Here is a 20,078-nt window from a genome sequence, read left to right on the forward strand (position 1 = left end):
GTGAACAAAGAAGGAAGCTAGATCCCAAAAGTGATGAAGGCATATTTCTGGGATACTCCACTAACAGCAGAGCCTACAGAGTGTTCAACTACAGGACCAATGTCCTGATGGAATCCATAAATGTCATTGTGGATGATAAAGAGGAAGGAACCGATGTCATGGAGGATGTTGAAACATTCCTTGACAGTTCAACTGACAGTCCAGTCAAGTCTGAAGAAGTACAGGAACCTCCTCCTGAATGTGAAGTAGAGGCACCCTCCAAAGTGCCATCTATCAGGATTCAGAAAGACCACCCTAAGGATCTTATCATAGGGGATCCCACCAGTGGTGTAACTACCAGGTCAAGAGGAATAAACTCAAATTCCTGCTTTGTTTCCAAGGTTGAACCAAAGAATGTGAAAGAAGCCCTGACTGATGAATACTAGATCATTGCCATGCAAGAGGAACTCGAGCAGTTCACAAGGCATGAAGTATGGGAGCTAGTTCCAAGACCTGAAGGGTCCAACATCATTGGTACCAAGTGGATCTACAAAAACAAATCTGATGAGAAAGGAGTAATTACTAGAAATAAAGCAAGACTAGTAGCTCAAGGATACACTCAAGTAGAAGGGGTAGACTTTGATGAGACATTTGCTCCTGTGGATAGACTTGAGTCCATTAGATTGCTGTTGGGGGTAGCATGCATCCTGAAGTTTAAGCTATTCCAAATGGATGTGAAGAGTGCATTCTTGAATGGCTACCTGAATGAAGAAGTTTATGTGGAACAACCCAAAGGGTTCTGTGATCCTAACCAACCTGAGCATGTATACAAGTTGAAGAAAGCCTTGTATGGGTTGAAGCAAGCACCCAGAGCTTGGTATGAAAGGTTAACCGAATTTCTGACCTCAAATGGATACAGAAAGGGTGGCATTGATAAAACCTTGTTTGTAAAGGATGAAGAAGGCAAAATCATGATAGCTCAAATCTATGTTGATGATATAGTCTTTGGTGGAATGTCAGAACAAATGGTTAAACAATTTGTTCACCAGATGCAGTCTGAGTTTGAAATGAGTCTAGTGGGAGAACTGACCTATTTCCTTGGAATGCAAGTAAACCAAATGGAGGACTCTATGTTTCTCTCCCAAAGCAAGTATGCCAAGAACATAGTTAAGAAGTTTGGTATGGATAATGCCAGGCACAAGAGGACTCCTGCTCCTACTCATCTGAAGTTAACCAAAGATGACGGAGGGCCTAGTGTCGATCAATGCCTGTACAAAAGCATGATAGGTAGTCTACTGTATCTAACTGCAAGTAGACCTGATATTTCTTATGCAGTTGGAGTATGTGCCAGATACCAAGCAGAGCCCAAGGTGAGCCACTTGAATCAAGTCAAAAGGATTCTCAAGTACATCAATGGGACGTGTGACTATGGGATGCTGTATTCACATGGGTCTGAGCCTGTCCTATCTGGGTACTGTGATGCTGATTGGGCTGGAAGTGCTGATGACAGAAAAAGCACATCAGGTGGATGTTTCTTCTTAGGAGAAAACCTCATATCGTGGTTCAGCAAGAAGCAGAATTGTGTCTCTCTGTCCACTGCAGAGGCTGAATACATAGCTGCAGGAAGCAGTTGCTCCCAACTGGTCTGGATGAAACAGATGCTCACTGAGTACAATGTCTCTCAAAATGTCATGACATTGTTCTGTGATAATCTCAGTGCCATCAATATCTCCAAGAATCCCATCCAACACAGCAGGACCAAACATATTGACATTAGGCACCACTTCATCAGAGATCTGGTGGAAGACAAGGTGATCACTTTGGAACATGTAGCCACGGATCTTCAACTGGCTGACATATTTACAAAGGCTCTGGATGCTACTCAGTTTGAAAACTTAAGGAGCAAACTGGGAATATGTCTCTCTGAGACCTTATAGCAACCACTGATGTTTGGGATAAATTGTTTAATATCTCTGCCTATTAAACAATTTGTACTAGGCTATGATGGGTCAACAGATCATAGCTATGCTGCTTACAACAAGGGTGGATACAAGAGGGTAAGGAGACACCCTACAGAGAGAAGGCCAATGTACCTGCAGGAGTTCAAGGATGTTGTTCATGCAGGAGTGGTTCTGGATGTCAGAAACAAAATCATGGCATCTGATATGGTGGTACCTACTGTAAAGCAAAAGTGGGTGATCACTTGATCGAAGCTGTGAAGCAAGATCAAGTGGATGTTAACTTGGTTGAAACTGTGAAGTAAAACCAAGTCTGGAACTTTGTCATTGTGCTCTGGCTATGTTGTTGGCTTTGGCAACATTTGTGACAAAAAGGGGGAGTAATAACCACCAATACCCCTGACAAACAGAGTGGGTCTCTACAACAGACTCTCATGACAGATCTGAAGATTCCCCCCCTGCAGCTGATGTTGAAGTTTAGGTGCAACTTCTCATAAGTGTGTGCTGCTATGTGAAGTTCTTTCTTAACTTCCATGTGTGTGAGTGTGCTGCCACTCTGAGTGTATTAGCTAGTATTATTCCGCTGCCATGAACTCTGTTATGGGGATCAAAGTGTTTTAGCCAAAAATTTGCCAAAGGGGGAGTTTGTAGGTGTTTAATTGGCTGCATTATATGGTAAAACACTAATGTCTTGACTGATGTCATGACATGTATGTGTGACTACATTGTAGTTACTGCAGGACTAGCTAACACAGGATTATTGAATGCTGTGACATTCATACCTGTCAACAGATACTAAGGAACAGAAGTTCTGTTAGAACTTAGTATTCATTTGCAGTCTGGTTATCAAGGAAGAACCAGACCTGGCATAAGGCCTACTGACTGAATGTCAAACTGGATGTTGTGACATTCATCATTGACAGCAGCTACTGAAGATTAGGCAGAGTGGTGTTCTGCTATACTTCAGCATATTACTTAGTTTGTTCTTCAAGAGAATAACAGAACTAACTTAAGGCCAATTGTGTAAATGTTAAGTTGGACACTTTGACATTTATTAATGTAAGCTGTTACTGTAGTATGGTCATTTTGATCATGTACAGGTCAGCAAATTTGTACAGTCTGTTTTCTGGAAAAACAGACTCAGCATATGGACCTTGATGTCAAGCTGAATGTCGTGACATTCATTCCTGACAGCATATGCTAAATTGTAGGTTGTTCAGTTTCCTGTTTCAGCTTTTTCTCAGGCTATTCTTTAGGGATTCAACAGCTGAGAGAAAATCCAGGAAATCAACAACCAAGCTACATTCAATGAACCTAACAAATAGCCTATTTGTTAGCAACCTAAATGTTGAATTTGAGGGAACTTGCGTGACCTAAAATTCAGGAAAATACAGGTGCAAAAGCCCAGGTGCTGCAATATAAAAAGGAAGGCATTCCTTCATTCAGTTTCGGGGATTTTGAGGCGTGAAGATTTAGTGTGTCCATCATACTTCACTGCTGTATTTTGTGAGTCTAGTATTAGACGTATCTTGTAAGCCAAGCCATTATCAAGTAGATGATAACTTTGGCATAGGGTGTTCATTGAGTTGTAAGTGTTGTGTCACTCAAAGCTTTTAAGCGTGAGTGCTGTGTATCTTGATTTAAGCTGTGAAGCATAATCAAGAGTTGTTTTTGAAGTGTGACTTCAAAGTGTCTTTAATATCACTGAGGTGATTGAGGGGGAGTGAGTAGGAACTCTGATCTTAGGTTAAGATTGAAATTGCATTGGGTAGGGATTAAGTGAGAAGTTGTAAACGGGTGAGTTTAGCTTTGAATTGATACTACTAATAGTGGATTTCCTCCCTGGCTTGGTAGCCCCCAGATGTAGGTCATGTTGGACTGAACTGGGTGAACAATTACTTGTGTTATTTACTGCACTTACTGTTAAGTTCTGCATAATCCCTGTCTGTGTAGAATTGGATGTCATAACAACCAGTGTGACATCCAAAGTCTGATAACTAGAATTTCAAAGTGTACTATTTTTCTCACTGTAGTAATAAAAGGGAAATTCCCCGTTTGTCGATCTCAAGGACTGCATAACAGTCCATACTGAAAACAAAAGTCCTGCATAACACAAAACTGTGACATCTGCATCCGGTACTCCCGAGAGTTCTCATCAATTGGAGGAGGCTGAGGGGGTTGTGTCTCTGTAGCAGTCGGCTGAGCCTCCTAGCGCGGAGCACTGGTGCTTCCCTTCCTGTCATGTGGTCGCCTCAGAGGTCGGGGCGGATCATCTATGACCGTCCTCTCCTTCATCCAGTGGGCGTTCAGCGGTGCAGCCGGGCGCAACATAAGTGAATCAGAGAAATCCGGAACACCAACTTTCTTGCACAGCAGGTAAATCACAGTCGCATGGCCTAATGATTTCTTTGGCGACTGAGCAATCTCATCCATATCAGCAGCGATGATTCGTCCAATATTCACCTGCTTCTTTTGTAGGATCTGATGAAGAAGTAGGGCACGCTCTGATATCAATTCTGACCCGCTCCGATTAGTGCTCAAATTGTGATGAATGAAATATGCCAATGCCTTAGGAATCGGAGCTAGATCAACAACCATAATCTTCGCCGGAGAGATTTTTGAAGTAGGTGCCCAATCATGACCTGGCCTAATCAGCGACTCTTTCATATCATTGTATGGCCAGTAGTTTTTGTCAGAACGCTTCAACTCAGCAAAAGGGCAAACAGAATCATAGAATTTACATTTCAAGACACTGTTGATAGTTTTCGAATCATATTTAATCACCTTGCCTCTTACCCATGTAACAAAAGCTTCATTCCTTGTTGGGTCTTCTTCATCGGAGGTCACCCGTTGCGCGTTTGCATAAAATTCCCAAATCAAATCCAGCGCAACAGTTTGGATTTTATCATTAAAAAAGATTAACTTCTGCTTTTTGAGAAGATTAGTGACTTCTGGAAATGTTTCATTTTGATACATCCAATGCTTCTCTTCAACCATATTTCGGCTCTTAATCTGATCATATCTTTCTTCATGGTAGGAGGTGCGGAATATCTTGACCTCTTCTGGTGATTGAGACATTGTAGGATCTGTAGACTGAGTGAAAGAGAAGAAAACAGAGAGAAATCAAAGCAATACGCACAAAACACGTAACGAAAGCAGTGAGAAAATGAAGTCTGTACGGACAAAAACTATATAAGCATGCCCACAAAATGATACGCGTATGGTACGCAACCAATACGCGTATCTGGCTCCCATACGCGTATTAATCTGCCTTACGCGTATGATACGTTGCTTAAACCAGTGCAAAAAGTGATTTGCGTAACAGATCACGTATCAGAATGTGATACGCGTATTGTCTGGTCCATTATGCGTATCATACGCGTATTATTCTCTTGTACGCGTATCATACGCGTTTCACCAGAGGAGCGCAATATTGTGGTCCTGTACGCGTATCATGAGGTCCATACGCGTATTGGCAGTTTTTCATTTTTCATTTTCATTTTTTTTTCTATTTTCTTTTTTCTTCTTTTCTTTTAAAAAAAACTGACTCGGCAAAAATAAAATAAAAAAACCAATCAAACCTCCCTTGGGTTGCCTCCCAAGCAGCGCTTCGTTTAACGTCGCATGGCTCGACGGGACACCTCATACTCAGATGAGTTTAACAGTTTCAATTGGTCCCCCTTCACCGGGATTGTATGGTTTCAACCTCTGACCATTAACTTTGAAGGTGTCGCCATTCTTCTCATTTTTAAGCTCTATTGCTCCATGAGGAAGTACTTTGTTAATGACGAACGGTCCAGACCATCTTGACCTCAATTTCCCTTGGAACAGCTTCAACCTGGAATTAAACAACAGTACGAGTTGTCCCTCCTGAAATTCCCTCTTCTGGATCTTTTGATCATGCCATTTTTTGTTTGTTCTTTGTAAATTTTGGCATTTTCATAAGCTTGATTCCTGAACTCTTCTAACTCATGAAGTTGAAGAATTCGGGACTCACCAGCTTTGAAAAGATCACAGTTAAGGAATTTGGAGGCCCAGAAGGCTCTGTGGTCGAGTTCGAGTGGTAAATGACAAGCCTTACCGTAAACTAGTTGATAGGGGGACATACCTATTGGTGTTTTAAATGCAGTCCTGTATGCCCACAATGCATCATCCAGCTTTACTGACCAATCTTTCCGAGAAGCACTTACCGTCTTTTCTAAGATCTGCTTTATTTGACGGTTGGATACTTCCACTTGCCCACTCGTCTGGGGGTGATATGGTGTGGCTATCTTATGTTTGACATTATACTTCTTCAACAGATTCTCCATGAGTTTATTTATAAAATGCGTACCCTGGTCACTAATTAAAGCCCGTGGTACCCCAAACTTGGAGAAGATGTTATGCCTCAAGAACTTCACCACCACTTTAGCATCATTTGTTGGTAATGCCACAGCCTCTACCCACTTTGACACATAATCGACCGCAACCAATATGTAATTCTTACCAGATGATGGCGGAAACGGTCCCATAAAATCAATACCCCAAACATCAAACAGCTCCACTTCTAGCATGGAGTTTTGTGGCATCTGATTCCGCTTTGTAATGTTACCTATTCGTTGGCACCTATCACATTCTCGGACTATAGAATTTGCATCCTTGAATAGCGACGGCCAATACAAACCCGATTGGAGGACTTTTGCTGCAGTTCTATCTCCACTGAAGTGTCCACCGTACTCCGAATTATGACAAGCTTTCAGAATGTCGGCTTGCTCTCTTTCTGGAACACATCTTCTGATCAAACCATCCACTCCCTTTTTATAGAGAAATGAATCATCCCATAGGTATAACCTGCAATCATAAAGAAACTTTTTCTTTTGGTGAGAATTAAAGTCATCAGGTATAACCCCACCTACCACATAGTTCGCATAGTCAGCAAACCATGGTATCTCCTGAACAGCAAGTATTTTCTCATCAGCGAATGTGTCCTGAATAGGATGTTCCTCCTCAGTTTCTTTGATTGGGGACATGCGAGATAAGTGGTCCGCGACCGTGTTCTCGCACCCCTTTTTGTCTTTGATCTCCAAATCAAACTCCTGAAGGAGGAGGATCCATCTCAAAAGTCTCGGCTTTGATTCCTGCTTAGCAAACAAATACTTTAAAGCAGCATGATCAGTATACACAATGACTTTTGAACCAAGCAAATATGATCTAAATTTGTCAAAAGCATAAACCACGGCCAACAACTCCTTTTCGGTAGTTGCATAATTCATTTGGGTCGGGTTAAGGACATGACTAGCATAATAAATCACATGCAATAATTTGTCCTTTCTCTGTCCTAGGACAGCCCCCACAGCAAGGTCACTTGCATCACACATTATTTCGAAAGGTAAGGACCAATCAGGGGCGATTACAACAGGTGCACTGATCAACTTACTCTTTAAAGTCTCGAAAGCTACCATGCAGTTTTTATCAAAATTAAATTGCTTGTCCTTGACTAGCAAATCAGTCAATGGTTTGGCAACTTTTGAGAAGTCTCTGATAAACCTGCGATAAAAACCTGCATGACCCAAAAAACTCCTTATCCCTTTTTCATTCACCGGAGGTGGGAGGTTAGCTATCACCTCCACTTTGGCTTTGTCCACTTCAATTCCTTTGTGGGAAATTTTGTGTCCTAGCACAATTCCTTCCTGCACCATGAAATGACATTTCTCCCAATTGAGAATAAGGTTAGTTTCCTGACATCTTTGCAAAACAAGAGACAAGTTAGCTAAACAATTATCAAAAGAAGAACCAAACACAGAGAAATCATCCATAAACACCTCCATATACTTTTCAAGCATGTCGGAGAATATAGATGTCATACACCTCTGAAAAGTAGCTGGGGCATTGCATAGCCCAAATGGCATCCGTCTGTAAGCGAAAATACCATAAGGACATGTAAATGCAGTTTTTTCTTGATATTCCGGGGCTACAACAATTTGATTGTATCCCGAATATCCATCCAGAAAGCAATAATACTCATGACCTGCAAGTCTTTCTAACATTTGATCAATAAAAGGGAGAGGAAAATGATCCTTTCTTGTTACAGTGTTCAATCTTCTGTAATCGATGCATACTCGCCACCCTGTCACTGTGCGAGTTGGGATCAGTTCATTCTTTTCATTTAGAATTACTGTGGTTCCTCCTTTCTTTGGTACCACATGCACTGGACTTACCCACGAGCTATCAGAAATGGGGTAAATCATTCCCGAATCTAACAACTTTACAACCTCTTTCCTTACCACTTCTTTCATTGTTGGGTTTAACCTCCTTTGTGGTTGTACTACTGGTTTCTGATTATCCTCCATCAGTATCTTATGCATGCATACTGTGGGGCTAATACCTTTTAAATCCTCAATAGTCCAACCAATAGCACTTTTATGTTTCTTTAGTACCTGTATCAACTTTTCCTCATCTATGGCATTTAGCTCAGAACTGATAATAGCAGGACAATTTGTTCCAGATCCTAGAAAGACATATTTAAGGTTTACAGGTAATTGTTTTAATTCAAAATTTATACCTGGTTTACTTACCTTTTCATCTTCTAATTCTGGGGAAGATCTCAGATCCTCCCACCTGCGTGGTTTGGATTTCATCCAAAGGGGTTGTGTATCCAGCATGGCAAGCACTTCTTTTTCTTTTTCATCATCATTCTCTTCAATCTCTCTGACCGACAGACTAAGAACTCTTTCCAACGGTAATTCAGGAAACTTTCTTTGCATTGTGCTAGTTACCATTTGATCAATTACTTCCATAGAGTGGTTTGTACACATATCCTCTTTATGTTTCATAGTATCTCGAACATCAATTCTGAGCTCTTCATCATATACCTTTAGGGTCAAGGTACCTCCCTCAATGTCTATCATGCATCTACCTGTTTCTAAGAAAGGTCTGCCCAGAATCAGAGGTATCTCTTCATCTTCTGGCATTTCCAAAATTACAAAATCAACAGGAAAAACAAATTTATCAACTTTGACCAGAACATCCTCAACTACCCCAAAAGGTCTCTTCACTGAGTGGTCAGCAAATTGAAGTGTCATTCTGGTATCTTGAACATTTCCAATTCCTAGCTTCCTGTAAATAGACAAAGGCATAAGGCTAACACTAGCCCCCAAATCAATCAGCGCCCTTTTAAAGGACCTATCTCCAATGGTACACGGAATGGTCACAGAACCTCTATCTGGCTTCTTCACTGGAATCTTCATACCCTGCAAAATAGCACTAAAAGTTTCAGTTAGTATAATAGGGTCAGTGTCAGTGGTGCGCTTCTTGGAGATGATGTCTTTCATGAATTTCGCATAGATAGGCATCTGCTCGAGTGCCTCAGAAAATGGAATATTGATTTCTAATTTCCTGAACAACTCCATGAATTTCTGAAAAATTTTCTCATCTTGCTTCTTCTTTTTGTTTCTTTGTGGGAATGGAAGCTTAATGATGGGTTTTGGTTCATGTAGCTTTTCTTGTACCACCGACAGTATCACACTTTCTTCCTCAGGTGGTGTCTTGTTTTCTAAGATTTCCAGGTCCACTTCAAGCAATTTATCTTCTTCTTCATCCTTCTTCTTAAGATCTTCAACAGATTTTTCGCTTCTTGTTGTTACCGCACTCACATTATTGTGCTCCCTCGGATTTGTCACTATTGCACTAGGTAATGCGCCTGGTGTTTGGGAATTTGTTATCTGTTGTGCTATCTGACCCAATTGAATCTCCAGATTTTTAATGGATGCATTTGTGCTCTTCTGATTATTCCTGGTTTCTTCCTGAAATTGCATACTCTGAGTTGCCATCTTCTCTATAGCAATCTCCCAATCCGCTTTCTTTGGTACTTGTTGCTGATAATGTTGTTGTTGCGGCTGATATTATGGTTGGTAAGGTGGTTGTTATTGTGGAGGTCCTTGCTTCTGAACATTACCTTGCTGATCTTTCCAAGAGAAATTAGGATGATTTTTCCATCCCGGATTATATGTATTTGAGTAGGGATTATTCTGCCTCAGGTAATTTATAGCTTGCACTTGTTCTGCGGTTGCAACACAATGCATGGCAAAGTGTGGTCCACTACAAATCTCACAAATCATGGTCGGAACCGGTTGAACTTGAGCAACAGTCTGGGTACCTAAATTCGTAGCTTTCAATCTTCTTTCAACTTCAGCTGCAATCTGGTCTTCCATGTTCACTACCTGATTTGCTAATTTCAAGTCAATTTTTCCCTCTGGCTGATTTATAGTACGGTCATATAATTCCAAATGCTCATTCGCTGCAATAGCTTCGATGATTTTTTTGATACCGGTTGCTGTTGAAAAATTAGACGAGCCACCAGCAGCTGTATCAATGAGTTGCTTAGTTCTCATCTTCAGCCCGTTTACAAAATTCTGCATTTGTTCAGTTTCATCCAGATTATGTGTAGGACATGCAACTAAACATCTCTTGAATCTTTTGTATGCATCTCCAAGTGTCTCTCCGTCTTTCTGTTTAAAATTCACAATGTCATACCTCTTACGGATATACACAGAAGCAGGAAAATACTCGTTCAAGAATGCTGTTTCCATTTGTTGCCATGTAGTAATGCTTCTTGCGGGTAGGGAATAGAACCATTCCTCAGCGTCCTCAGATAACGTGAATGGGAACATGACCAATCTCTTTGCCTCTTCAGAATGCCCATCAATTTTCAATGATGTAGTCATAGTCAGAAACCTCTGCAGATGCTTGTTTGCATCCTCATTGATCTTTCCTGCAAAAGGTTTGCTTTCTAACTGACGGATAGTTGAGGGGTGTAACTGGAAGTGAGCAACATTAACAGGTTGATTAACAATGGTCAACCGCACTGCTGGGTTATTCTGTCTGCCATAGTCACCTAAAAGTCTTTCCGCTGGGGGTGGGTCTGCAGCCATGTTAACAGTGTCTGGATGAGAATCTGTGTCTGACTCAGATTTTTCGGAGTGAACAGAGGCTGGTGTGCTAAGTGTGGCTGGTTCTTCGGTGTCAGAGTTTTCCAGTTTCTTTCTTTTAGCTTCTCTGAGCTTTGCGCGCAATGTTCTCTCTGGTTCTGCGTCAAAATGAAAATCAGCTGATGCCTTACCTCGCATACACAGATTAGACAAAAATTAATTATAATAACAATAAAAATTAAAATTAGCAGTAAATAAAATTTTGGATGCAGAGCAACAAAATTCTAATTGAAAATAAATTAATAAACTCTATTATCTTTGGCAGTCCCCGGCAACGACGCCAAAAACTTGATGGGAAAATAGCAAGTGTACTATTTTTCTCACTGTAGTAATAAAAGGGAAATTCCCCGTTTGTCGATCTCAAGGACTGCTTGACGATACAGAGTTTATAGATTGTTTCAATTAGACAAAAGCCTTTGGTTTTTGTGTTGTGAGTAATTATATTACCAATTGCAAATAAATAAAATAAGTAAAAAGGTTGAACGAGAGACAAATGAGAGAAGATTGCTAGGGTTCGGTGAATGAAACTTCCTGTAACAGATATAATTTATGAAGGCTTAGACAATAATTCTGTCCAATTAATTCCGGTCCTCAAGGGTATCTATTCCTAATTCCTTAGTGAAAAGACCTTTGATTATGTAACCTAATTACTATGTCCATAAATAATTAAGTTCATACTCAAGCATTCGAATATCAAGAATTACCGGTCAGATAGAAAATCCCTAGTCCTAGGTTATTTTTACTATCCAAAATTCTTATACATATCAATGAATAATTGCTGTCCAGCTTAAACTATTCATATTAATCATCATTCGTTGGTCCGACGAATAAAGCATAAAGAACGGTAATAAGAACAAATCAATGGAAAAGAAGAAATAGTCAATGCACTCATAAACATAAAATCTGTCACATTCAGAATCAGGGGCACCCCCCTAGCAATGGGGGGTTTAGCTACTCATAATCGAAATAAAAACAAAGATTAACATTGTTGTCATTACAGAATTTCGTGAGGAATCAATCTTCAATCGTCGGAAAACTCTTGAACATATGAATCCTCTGATAATCGTAGAGTCTCCAGGTCTCAAACGCGTCTCTTTTTCTCTGAAAATTGTCCAACCCCAGGAAAATCGTGTTCTCCCCTCTAAATAGCTATGCAGTTGGGCTTTTCCTGATTTTGGGGGCCATACGCGTATTGCCCAGTCTGATATGCGTATTGCCCAGTCTCAAACGCGTACTGCACGTAAGACAACCTCTGATACGCGTATTGCCCAGTCTGGTACGCGTATTGCCCAGAAGCTTGTCTTTTTACTAGATTTTCCATCCCTCTGATCATATACGTATGCTACGCGTACTGGGAAGGTCCATACGCGTATCATGTAAGGCCATACGCGTATGGACAGTAGGTTCTCCAAGAGTTTGGTTTTTTCTTCCGTTTTCTTGCTCGGGCTTAATTTTGCATCTGACGTTTGATTCCCTGAGCTTCCAGACTACTTTTTGACCTGCTAACATACCCAAAAGTGTAAAATATCCTCAAGAAATTCATAAGTAACAACACACTTCATATTATAGAATTGAGCTTATATCTAACTAAAAATGCTTCAGTTTACGCAGTTTACCTGACTTATTTACGGTTAAATAATGAAATACCTAGCATAAATGGTGACTGATCAAAGGTGAATCGAGATGAACTATAAATAAGACATTGCTCAAGTGAAGCACAATTGGTCAATATTTTCATCAAAGGATTGAAGATTGACAAGTTCCTAGCGTTGTGAGAGAAATTAGGAATAGTTCAGATCGACGATGGTCCAAGCCCAAAGCTAATTAGGGTTTAGGGTTTGTTACTTAATTTATTATTTTACTTAATAGTTAAGTCACTTAGATGTATATAAATAGACACTTTATAATTTAATTTTATTCATTCAATTCAATAACACAATCATTATTTTTTATTCTCTCTTTCTCTCCTCACTATAAGTGTCTCACACGCTAACATGTTCAAGAATCCATATAACCATTTCAATCATGAGAAATGATACAATAATGATACACCACATATCTCTTGAGAATGGTTTGAGGATTGAGGAATACCGATGAGAAATTTGTAGCCTTTGGTACTGAATTAGGAGTTGTGATTGATGGATTTGTGAGAAACACCACAATTAAGGTGAATAACCGGTTGATAACTCAAGAAGACGCGACAATTGATTATCAAAATTCCGATCGATATGTCAATTATTTAGCGCCACTGAAAAACCGATAAACTAGAAGAAAAGTTCAAAGAACCAAAGAGAATAAACTCTATTTTTTTATTCAATCCAAAATTATCTTTAGTTTACTAGAGAAAATTAGAACTTATAAAGTTCTTGACCAAGTAACTCAGTTGATTAAAATAAAGCTAATTAAATGACCATAAGCCTTACAATTATTTCTTTTTTTTTTTGAAATAAAAGAAATAGATTTCTTAATGCTACAACTAAAACAGTACGACAGCCAAAAACTTTTCCATTGCATGCATTTGATTTTGAACTGTTTATTATTAGCAACTACAACAAGACTAGAAGAAGCAAAAGGTTGAGAAAAGTCCACAATCACAATGTCTCCAACAACCGCATTCTATACTAACACCAAAATTTCACATAAAATCTGAGATTCTCTATAAATATTGTGAATTCCAATTTTAAAAAATAGTATCTTGATATATGTGGTAAGAGACTTTTATGGTAGCACTCTTCGTTTGAAAAATAATTCGTTATCTTGGTTCCCTGGTTCCCTTCTGTTCTCACGGTGCTTCATGGTTCTTTACGGTGCTTCTCTGTCCTTGCTGTGGTTTCCTCGTCCATCTCCATACGTTTGATGTTTGGTTTCCTTCGATTCTGTGTCGTCTACAAATTATGTTGTTTGTAATGTTTTGATAACAGTTCAAATTTGTATTGATTGCACTATGGCTATTGGTTTATACTTGTAGAGATACATTTTATTTTACTGCATATGTGAAATATTGTTTGATCAGTTACACTTTCATATATTTTTGTGAAATATTGCTAGTATATCAAATAGCCTTTACTCAAACATGTGTATTAAAAGATGCAAATAACAGAAAATTCGTTAAAGGCTAATAAGAACTAAGAAGATATAAAATGCCATTAAAATTAGTTTCATTAGAATTCACACATAGGTCAAGTTCAACTTTTTGTGTTAGTAATTTTGAAACTGTATACAGTTAAAATAATGACAAAGATGTTAATGAAAGTTGTATTGTAGTCTTCTCTTTTAGTATCCAGCAATTGTTGGAGGAGGAGGTGACCTATATTCAGCTCCAATGTGTGGTGGTAGTGTGATGTCATCCCATTTTGGTGGTGGAGGAGGAGAGTGTACTGGTGGTGGTGGTGAGTTGGCTGGGGGTGGAGGAGGAGAGTGTACTGGTGGTGGTGGTGAGTTGACTGGGGGTGGAGGAGGTGAGTGTACTGGTGGTGGAGGTGAGAAGACTGGTGGTGGAGGAGAATGGACTGGTGGGGGTGGAGACTGAGTTGGTGGGGGAGGAGAATGGACTGGTGGGGGAGGAGAATGGACTGGTGGGGGTGGAGACTGAGTTGGTGGGGGAGGAGAATGGACCGGTAGGGGTGGAGACTGAGTTGGTGGTGGAGGAGAATGGACTGGTGGCGGTGGAGACTGAGTTGGTGGTGGGGGAGAATGGACTGGTGGCGGTGGAGACTGAGTTGGTGGGGGAGGAGAATGGACTGGTGGGGGTGGAGACTGAGTTGGTGGGGGAGGAGAATGGACTGGTGGCGGTGGAGACTGAGTTGGTGGTGGGGGAGAATGGACTGGTGGGGGAGGAGAGTGAACTGGAGGTGGGGGAGAGTTGACTGGTGGGGGAGGAGAGTGAACCGGAGGTGGTGGAGAGTGAACTGGAGGTGGTGGAGGAGGAGAGTAAACTGGTGGTGGTGGAGAATAAACTGGTGGAGGGGGAGAGTGGACTGGCGGGGGTGGTGGAGGGGAGTACACTGGTGGTGGTGGTGGAGAGTTGACTGGTGGAGGAGGGGAGAAGGTTGGTGAGGGTGGTGGGGGAGAGTAAACTGGTGGTGGTGGTGATGACACTGGTGCAACGGTCGGTGGAATATCTTCAACTGGTGGTAGCATAGGTGGAATGTGCTCAACCGGTGGTGGTGGTGGTGGTGATGACACTGGTGCAACGGTTGGTGGAATATCTTCAACTGGTGGTAACATAGGTGGAATGTGCTCAACGGGTGGTGGTGGTGATGGTGATGACACTGGTGCAACGGTTGGTGGAATATCTTCAACTGGTGGTAACATAGGTGGAATGTGCTCAACCGGTGGTGGTGGTGGTAACGACACTGGTGAAACGGTTGGTGGAATATCTTTAACAGGTGGTAGCATAGGTGGAATGTCCTCAACCGGTGGAAGTGTTGGTGGAATATCTACAACCGGTGGTCGCATAGGTGGAATATCTTCAACCGGTGGAAGTGTTGGTGGAATTTGTGGTGGTTGAGCCTTTGGTGTCTCTACCTTAGGTGGATTTGATGGAGTTGGTTTAGGTGTTGAAGGAGCATGACTCTTCCCTTTTCCTCCACCACAATTTTTGCTACAATCCACAGGTTTTGTCAAAACAGGTAAACATTGTTTAGCTGTCTTTTGATTCTTCCTTCCCGGTAAACAATTTTTGGCATCATCCAACACAACAAGAGAATCTTTTGAAGGAACACAGGCCTGTGCTTCTCCATTAAAGTAGTTATAAGAAAATGTAAAGTTCGTCAACAAAGGTAGTTGACAAATAGTGTTGGAAACATAACCACTAAGCTTGTTATGTGCTATCTCAATAACCTCAACATTCTTCAACCCTGCTAAGTTTGGTAGTGTCCCAACAAACCCATTTTTGCTAGCATCCAAAACGGTTAAATCCCCTAACAAACCAATCTCTTGTGGAAAACAACCACCAAGACTATTTCCTAAGAAAACAATCTCATTCAAGTTCACCATGTGTCCAATTGATTTTGGAATACAACCTGTAAAATGATTGTTCGCAAAACTCACAACAGAGGCTGTTGAATTTCCAAGTGTTTCTGGTATATGCGAGGTGAAACGGTTGTTGTTCAAAAATATTGCATCAAGCTCTTTCTCAAATAGCTCTGGAGGTAAAACTCCTTCAAAATCATTGAACCTAATATCCAAAAACTTCAAGTTTTTCCATTTTAAGACCACCAAAGGAAATTCACCGACGAAACGGTTGTTACTGATATCAAACTCATGCATAATAGTGAGATTCTCAAAGCTATCAGGAATAATACCACAGAACCTGTTTGAGTTAATATGGAAAAGAGCAGTATCATTCAATAGTCCTAACTCTTCAGGAAGATGACCGGCGATATCGGCGTGATTAAGATCAACACCAGCAACAACATTCAATGTAGGATCATCAAGAGCAGGAGAACAAAACACACCATTGTAAGAACAAACATCATGACCAACCCAATTAGCAGTTGTGTTAAAAGGGTCAGAATAAATAGCCTTTTTCCATGCTTGAAATGCAACATAAGAATGTTTTAGCCTCTCATTAGGAAAACTCATGTTACGATTCTCACATTCGATTTCAGCCGCAGGAGCAGGAGCAGGAGCGGGAGAATCACCTATTAACGGCTCGGGCGATTGAGCTGGAGCATCACCGATTAACACCTCGGGTGATTGAGCTGGAGGATCACCAACTCCAATATCATTTCCTGGTGGGTAAAGATAATCACCAGGAATAACTACTGGATCAAGAAGAAAATGACTATGGCCATAGGTAAAGGTTGAACAAGACAACATAAAAAAAGATAACAAGAAAAAGGAACCTAAGGCCTTATTAGAAAAATGGTGAGCCATGGCTAACCACCTAGGTTGGCCAAGGCTGCACATAAGAAAACTCTAAGAAAATGAAGAAAAGAATGGGTGTTATATTGAGGAAGATACATGGTTTGTTGAACCTTACACCCATTATGGAACGGTAGAAAAATAGAATTTCTATAGCTAGATTGTTTTTTTGTTCCGAATGTCATGGTTTCTCTCTAAGATAGACACTAATTTTAGTAATGATACTAATTTTGGTTTAGGCAATATTAATAGAGGATATAGGTTGTTATCAACCATGAGATAATAACTTGTATTGTGTAAAATAATAGTAAACTTATAGCCTATAATTTATTGACTTGGTCATTCTTCAACAAACTAAGAACTAAATTTTCATTGGTTTTAAATTTAATAACCATTTATATTAGTATTATGAAGTAATCATAATTAATAAATGCAGCTAGGTACATATCATAGGGAGAAAAATATAGTTATTATTACATCATAATCATAAGTTTGGTACTTGCAACAAAAAAATGATATTATTATTATTATTATTAATATTATTATTATTATTATTTATTATTATTATTATTATTATTATTATTATTATTATTATTATTATTATTATTATTATTATTATTATTATTATTATTATTATTATTATTATTATTATTATTATTATTATTATTATTATTATTATTATTATTATTATTATTATTATTATTATTATTATTATTATTATTATTCCTTAAACATCATTGTCTAACTAGTCCCACAAATATTATTATTGTAATAGATTCTCTAAAAAAATGGTTTAGAATTTCAGTACATATAAAAGATTTCCATATATTTGTACACGGGTCTTCCCTTTTTAAGCATGGTTGAAACACTTGAAATAAATTTTACCATATTGAGTGGTCCTTCATAAATACAAAAGAGTAAGTTAATTACATAATACAAAATTTATCCACATATATACATATTGGATGAAAAAGTGAATCCATGATCTTGTTGGCTATAATGCAACTAAATAAAAATTGGAGGAAAATATATTATTCTCTTAGAATAAAGTATATAAAGAAAAGATTAAGAAGTGACCTGACAAAAGAAATTAAAAAAGAGACTTAGCCTCATTTGTTTCATTTTTTAAAAATAAATTTTTTAATGTTACATGTTTTTGTTTAAAAAAACTTACCATTTTTTTAAAAAAATTTAATTAAAAATTATTTAATTATTTTTAAAATATTATTTTATATATTTTATTCTTTTATTATAATTTTTTAAATATAAAAAATTCAAAAATATTATTTAAATTTAAAGTAATTTCAAATAGTTTTTTATAAAAAACATTTTTAAGATACATCATTTTTTTATTTATTGATATATTTTGACTACGTTTTAAACTTCAATAATTTATATTTGTATTATTGGATGTCAAAATTATTCTTTTAATTTATAAAAATTAAAAAATTAAAATTAAAATTAAAAAAAACTTTTTAATAAGACTTATTTTTAAAATACAAAAAATAATTATTATTTTTAAATAAAACAAACGGGTTTTTAGCTTACCGACAAGACATCTAGTTCACAATAGTGAAAAGTCATAAATATCTCAAGATTTCAAAGATTCATCTCCGGATGTGTCCATATTATACACTCTCAACACTTTCATGAACGAGCTATCCCATTTTGCCCAAAAATATATCCAGAGATGCATCTCCGTAATAACCCTTATTTCAAAATTCATTATTTTATTATCAATGAGTTTTACGGAGATGCATTTTCGGACTGAATTTTATTAATATAACTTGCGTCAGACCCTTCCCCCTTCCTTCTTCATTTGTTACACATTCACAAACCCTTCAAAGAGATCGTGAGCAAGAATTAACTACGCTATTTTTCAAGCTACAACATTACTTATACCTCATTGCAATCAATCACAAGACATTCCATTCACTCCATTAAAGCTTTCGCATAACAACTCTCAATCGATGCATTTCTCATTTCCTTTTTATTTGAGTTGTGATGCATGTGTGAGGGCAAAGATGCATAGTTCTTATTTTAATGATGTCAAACCTTTTTAGTCGTCCATAACATGTACTTTGGACGGTGTCATCATATCATAGAATGCATTCATCCCTTAAGAATTGTGAGTCGACTCATGAGTCGGAGCGTAACTCTCGGGTTTGAATAGGTCGAGTCACAAGTTGACTCAATCCTGGGAAAACTGAATGAGTCAACTCATCCACATGTTGCATCGACTCATTGCCTATTTCCATTTGAACCATGTAGCCACGGGTCTGAACAGGTCGAGTCATAGGTCGACTCAACCTTGGAAAAACTCTGTTTGAGTCGACTCATCTCCTGTTTGAGTCGACTCGTCGCCTGCTTCACTTGAATAATCTTGCCTCGGGTCTGAACAGGTCGAGTGACCTGTGTGAACAAGTCAAGTGATCGCTGCTTGGACTCAATTTTCTGCTGTGTAATTATGCAAAATAATTATATTATGTCTGTTGTTTGGTCTATGCATCATATAAATATTCTAGACTCTCTTCTTCAACAAACACAAGAAAAGTGAAAGATATACACCAAAGTGCTCTTCATCTTCATTCTCCATTGCATTTCTCAACAAATACACATAACAATTTTTGTTGATCATTGTGCATTGTTGTGGTGATAACGTCCAAATAGGATTGTGTAATCTTAGTTTGAGTTGCGGTTTTGTGTGAGTTTTTCTTGAATAAAACCATTGGGATTTTGTCCTCCAAGAATTGGGGATTTTTGCACTAACCTTTGCTTCAAAGATTCAGTCGAGTGAAAATTTTGAAGAACGGTGGGTTCGGTCAAATAAGTAATGGTAACCGGAGGATTGTGAAGAAAGCTTAGGGTTCAAGCGACTTGCGATCGAAATCAGCCGAGCTGAAGTTTTGGAGAATGTGGAGTTCTTACAATAAGGTAGCTGTAACCGGAGGTTTGTTCGAAGCGCTTGAAGGACTTGGTTCAACTCGAATCAAGGGGACAGAAGCGAATAGGATCTGCAACAACACTAGGGGTTGATTGGTGGTGATCATTTCTTCTCTTGTATCAACTTTGCAACTATAATAAATATATCTCAATTCTAGATTTAGAATTAAGGGCAGACGTACCCTAAGCAATGACGGTAGAGGAACTGCCTAAACAAATCTGGTGTTGTTCTCTCTTTCTCTTAACTCTTTAAATTCTGCATTAATTATGTTTTGTGTGAAATTAATAGTAAAATCAATCTCGCTTGATTGTTGTGCATAGTATTTATTCGATAAATTGGTGCAATCACTTTCATTGCAACTGA

At 38.8% G+C, this 20,078-nt stretch overlaps 1 protein-coding gene across 2 annotated transcripts; it reads right to left on the minus strand.

Moving 5' to 3' along the window:
• Nucleotides 1-14,029: 14,029 nt before the first annotated feature.
• Nucleotides 14,030-16,813, minus strand: LOC127092647 (pollen-specific leucine-rich repeat extensin-like protein 3). Of its 2 annotated transcripts, XM_051031535.1 has the most exons (2): nt 14,680-16,813; nt 14,030-14,205 (listed from the first exon to the last, which is right to left on the minus strand). In XM_051031535.1, the coding sequence occupies exons 1-2, from the start codon at nt 16,781-16,783 to the stop codon at nt 14,177-14,179; spliced, it is 2,133 nt and encodes a 710-aa protein (XP_050887492.1). In that variant the 5' UTR covers nt 16,784-16,813; the 3' UTR covers nt 14,030-14,176. The 2 variants fall into 2 exon arrangements, with proteins under 2 accessions (XP_050887492.1, XP_050887491.1); XM_051031534.1 differs by having other exon boundaries at nt 14,030-16,813.
• Nucleotides 16,814-20,078: the final 3,265 nt, after the last annotated feature.

This window comes from Lathyrus oleraceus, chromosome 6 (assembly GCF_024323335.1).
Source record: "Lathyrus oleraceus cultivar Zhongwan6 chromosome 6, CAAS_Psat_ZW6_1.0, whole genome shotgun sequence".
In the NCBI taxonomy this organism is placed as follows: domain Eukaryota; kingdom Viridiplantae; phylum Streptophyta; class Magnoliopsida; order Fabales; family Fabaceae; genus Lathyrus; species Lathyrus oleraceus.

Excerpts from the sequence above, each read along its gene's own strand:
- LOC127092647 (XM_051031534.1), bottom strand. The coding sequence starts at position 16,783 with ATGGCTCACCATTTTTCTAATAAGGCCTTAGGTTCCTTTTTCTTGTTA.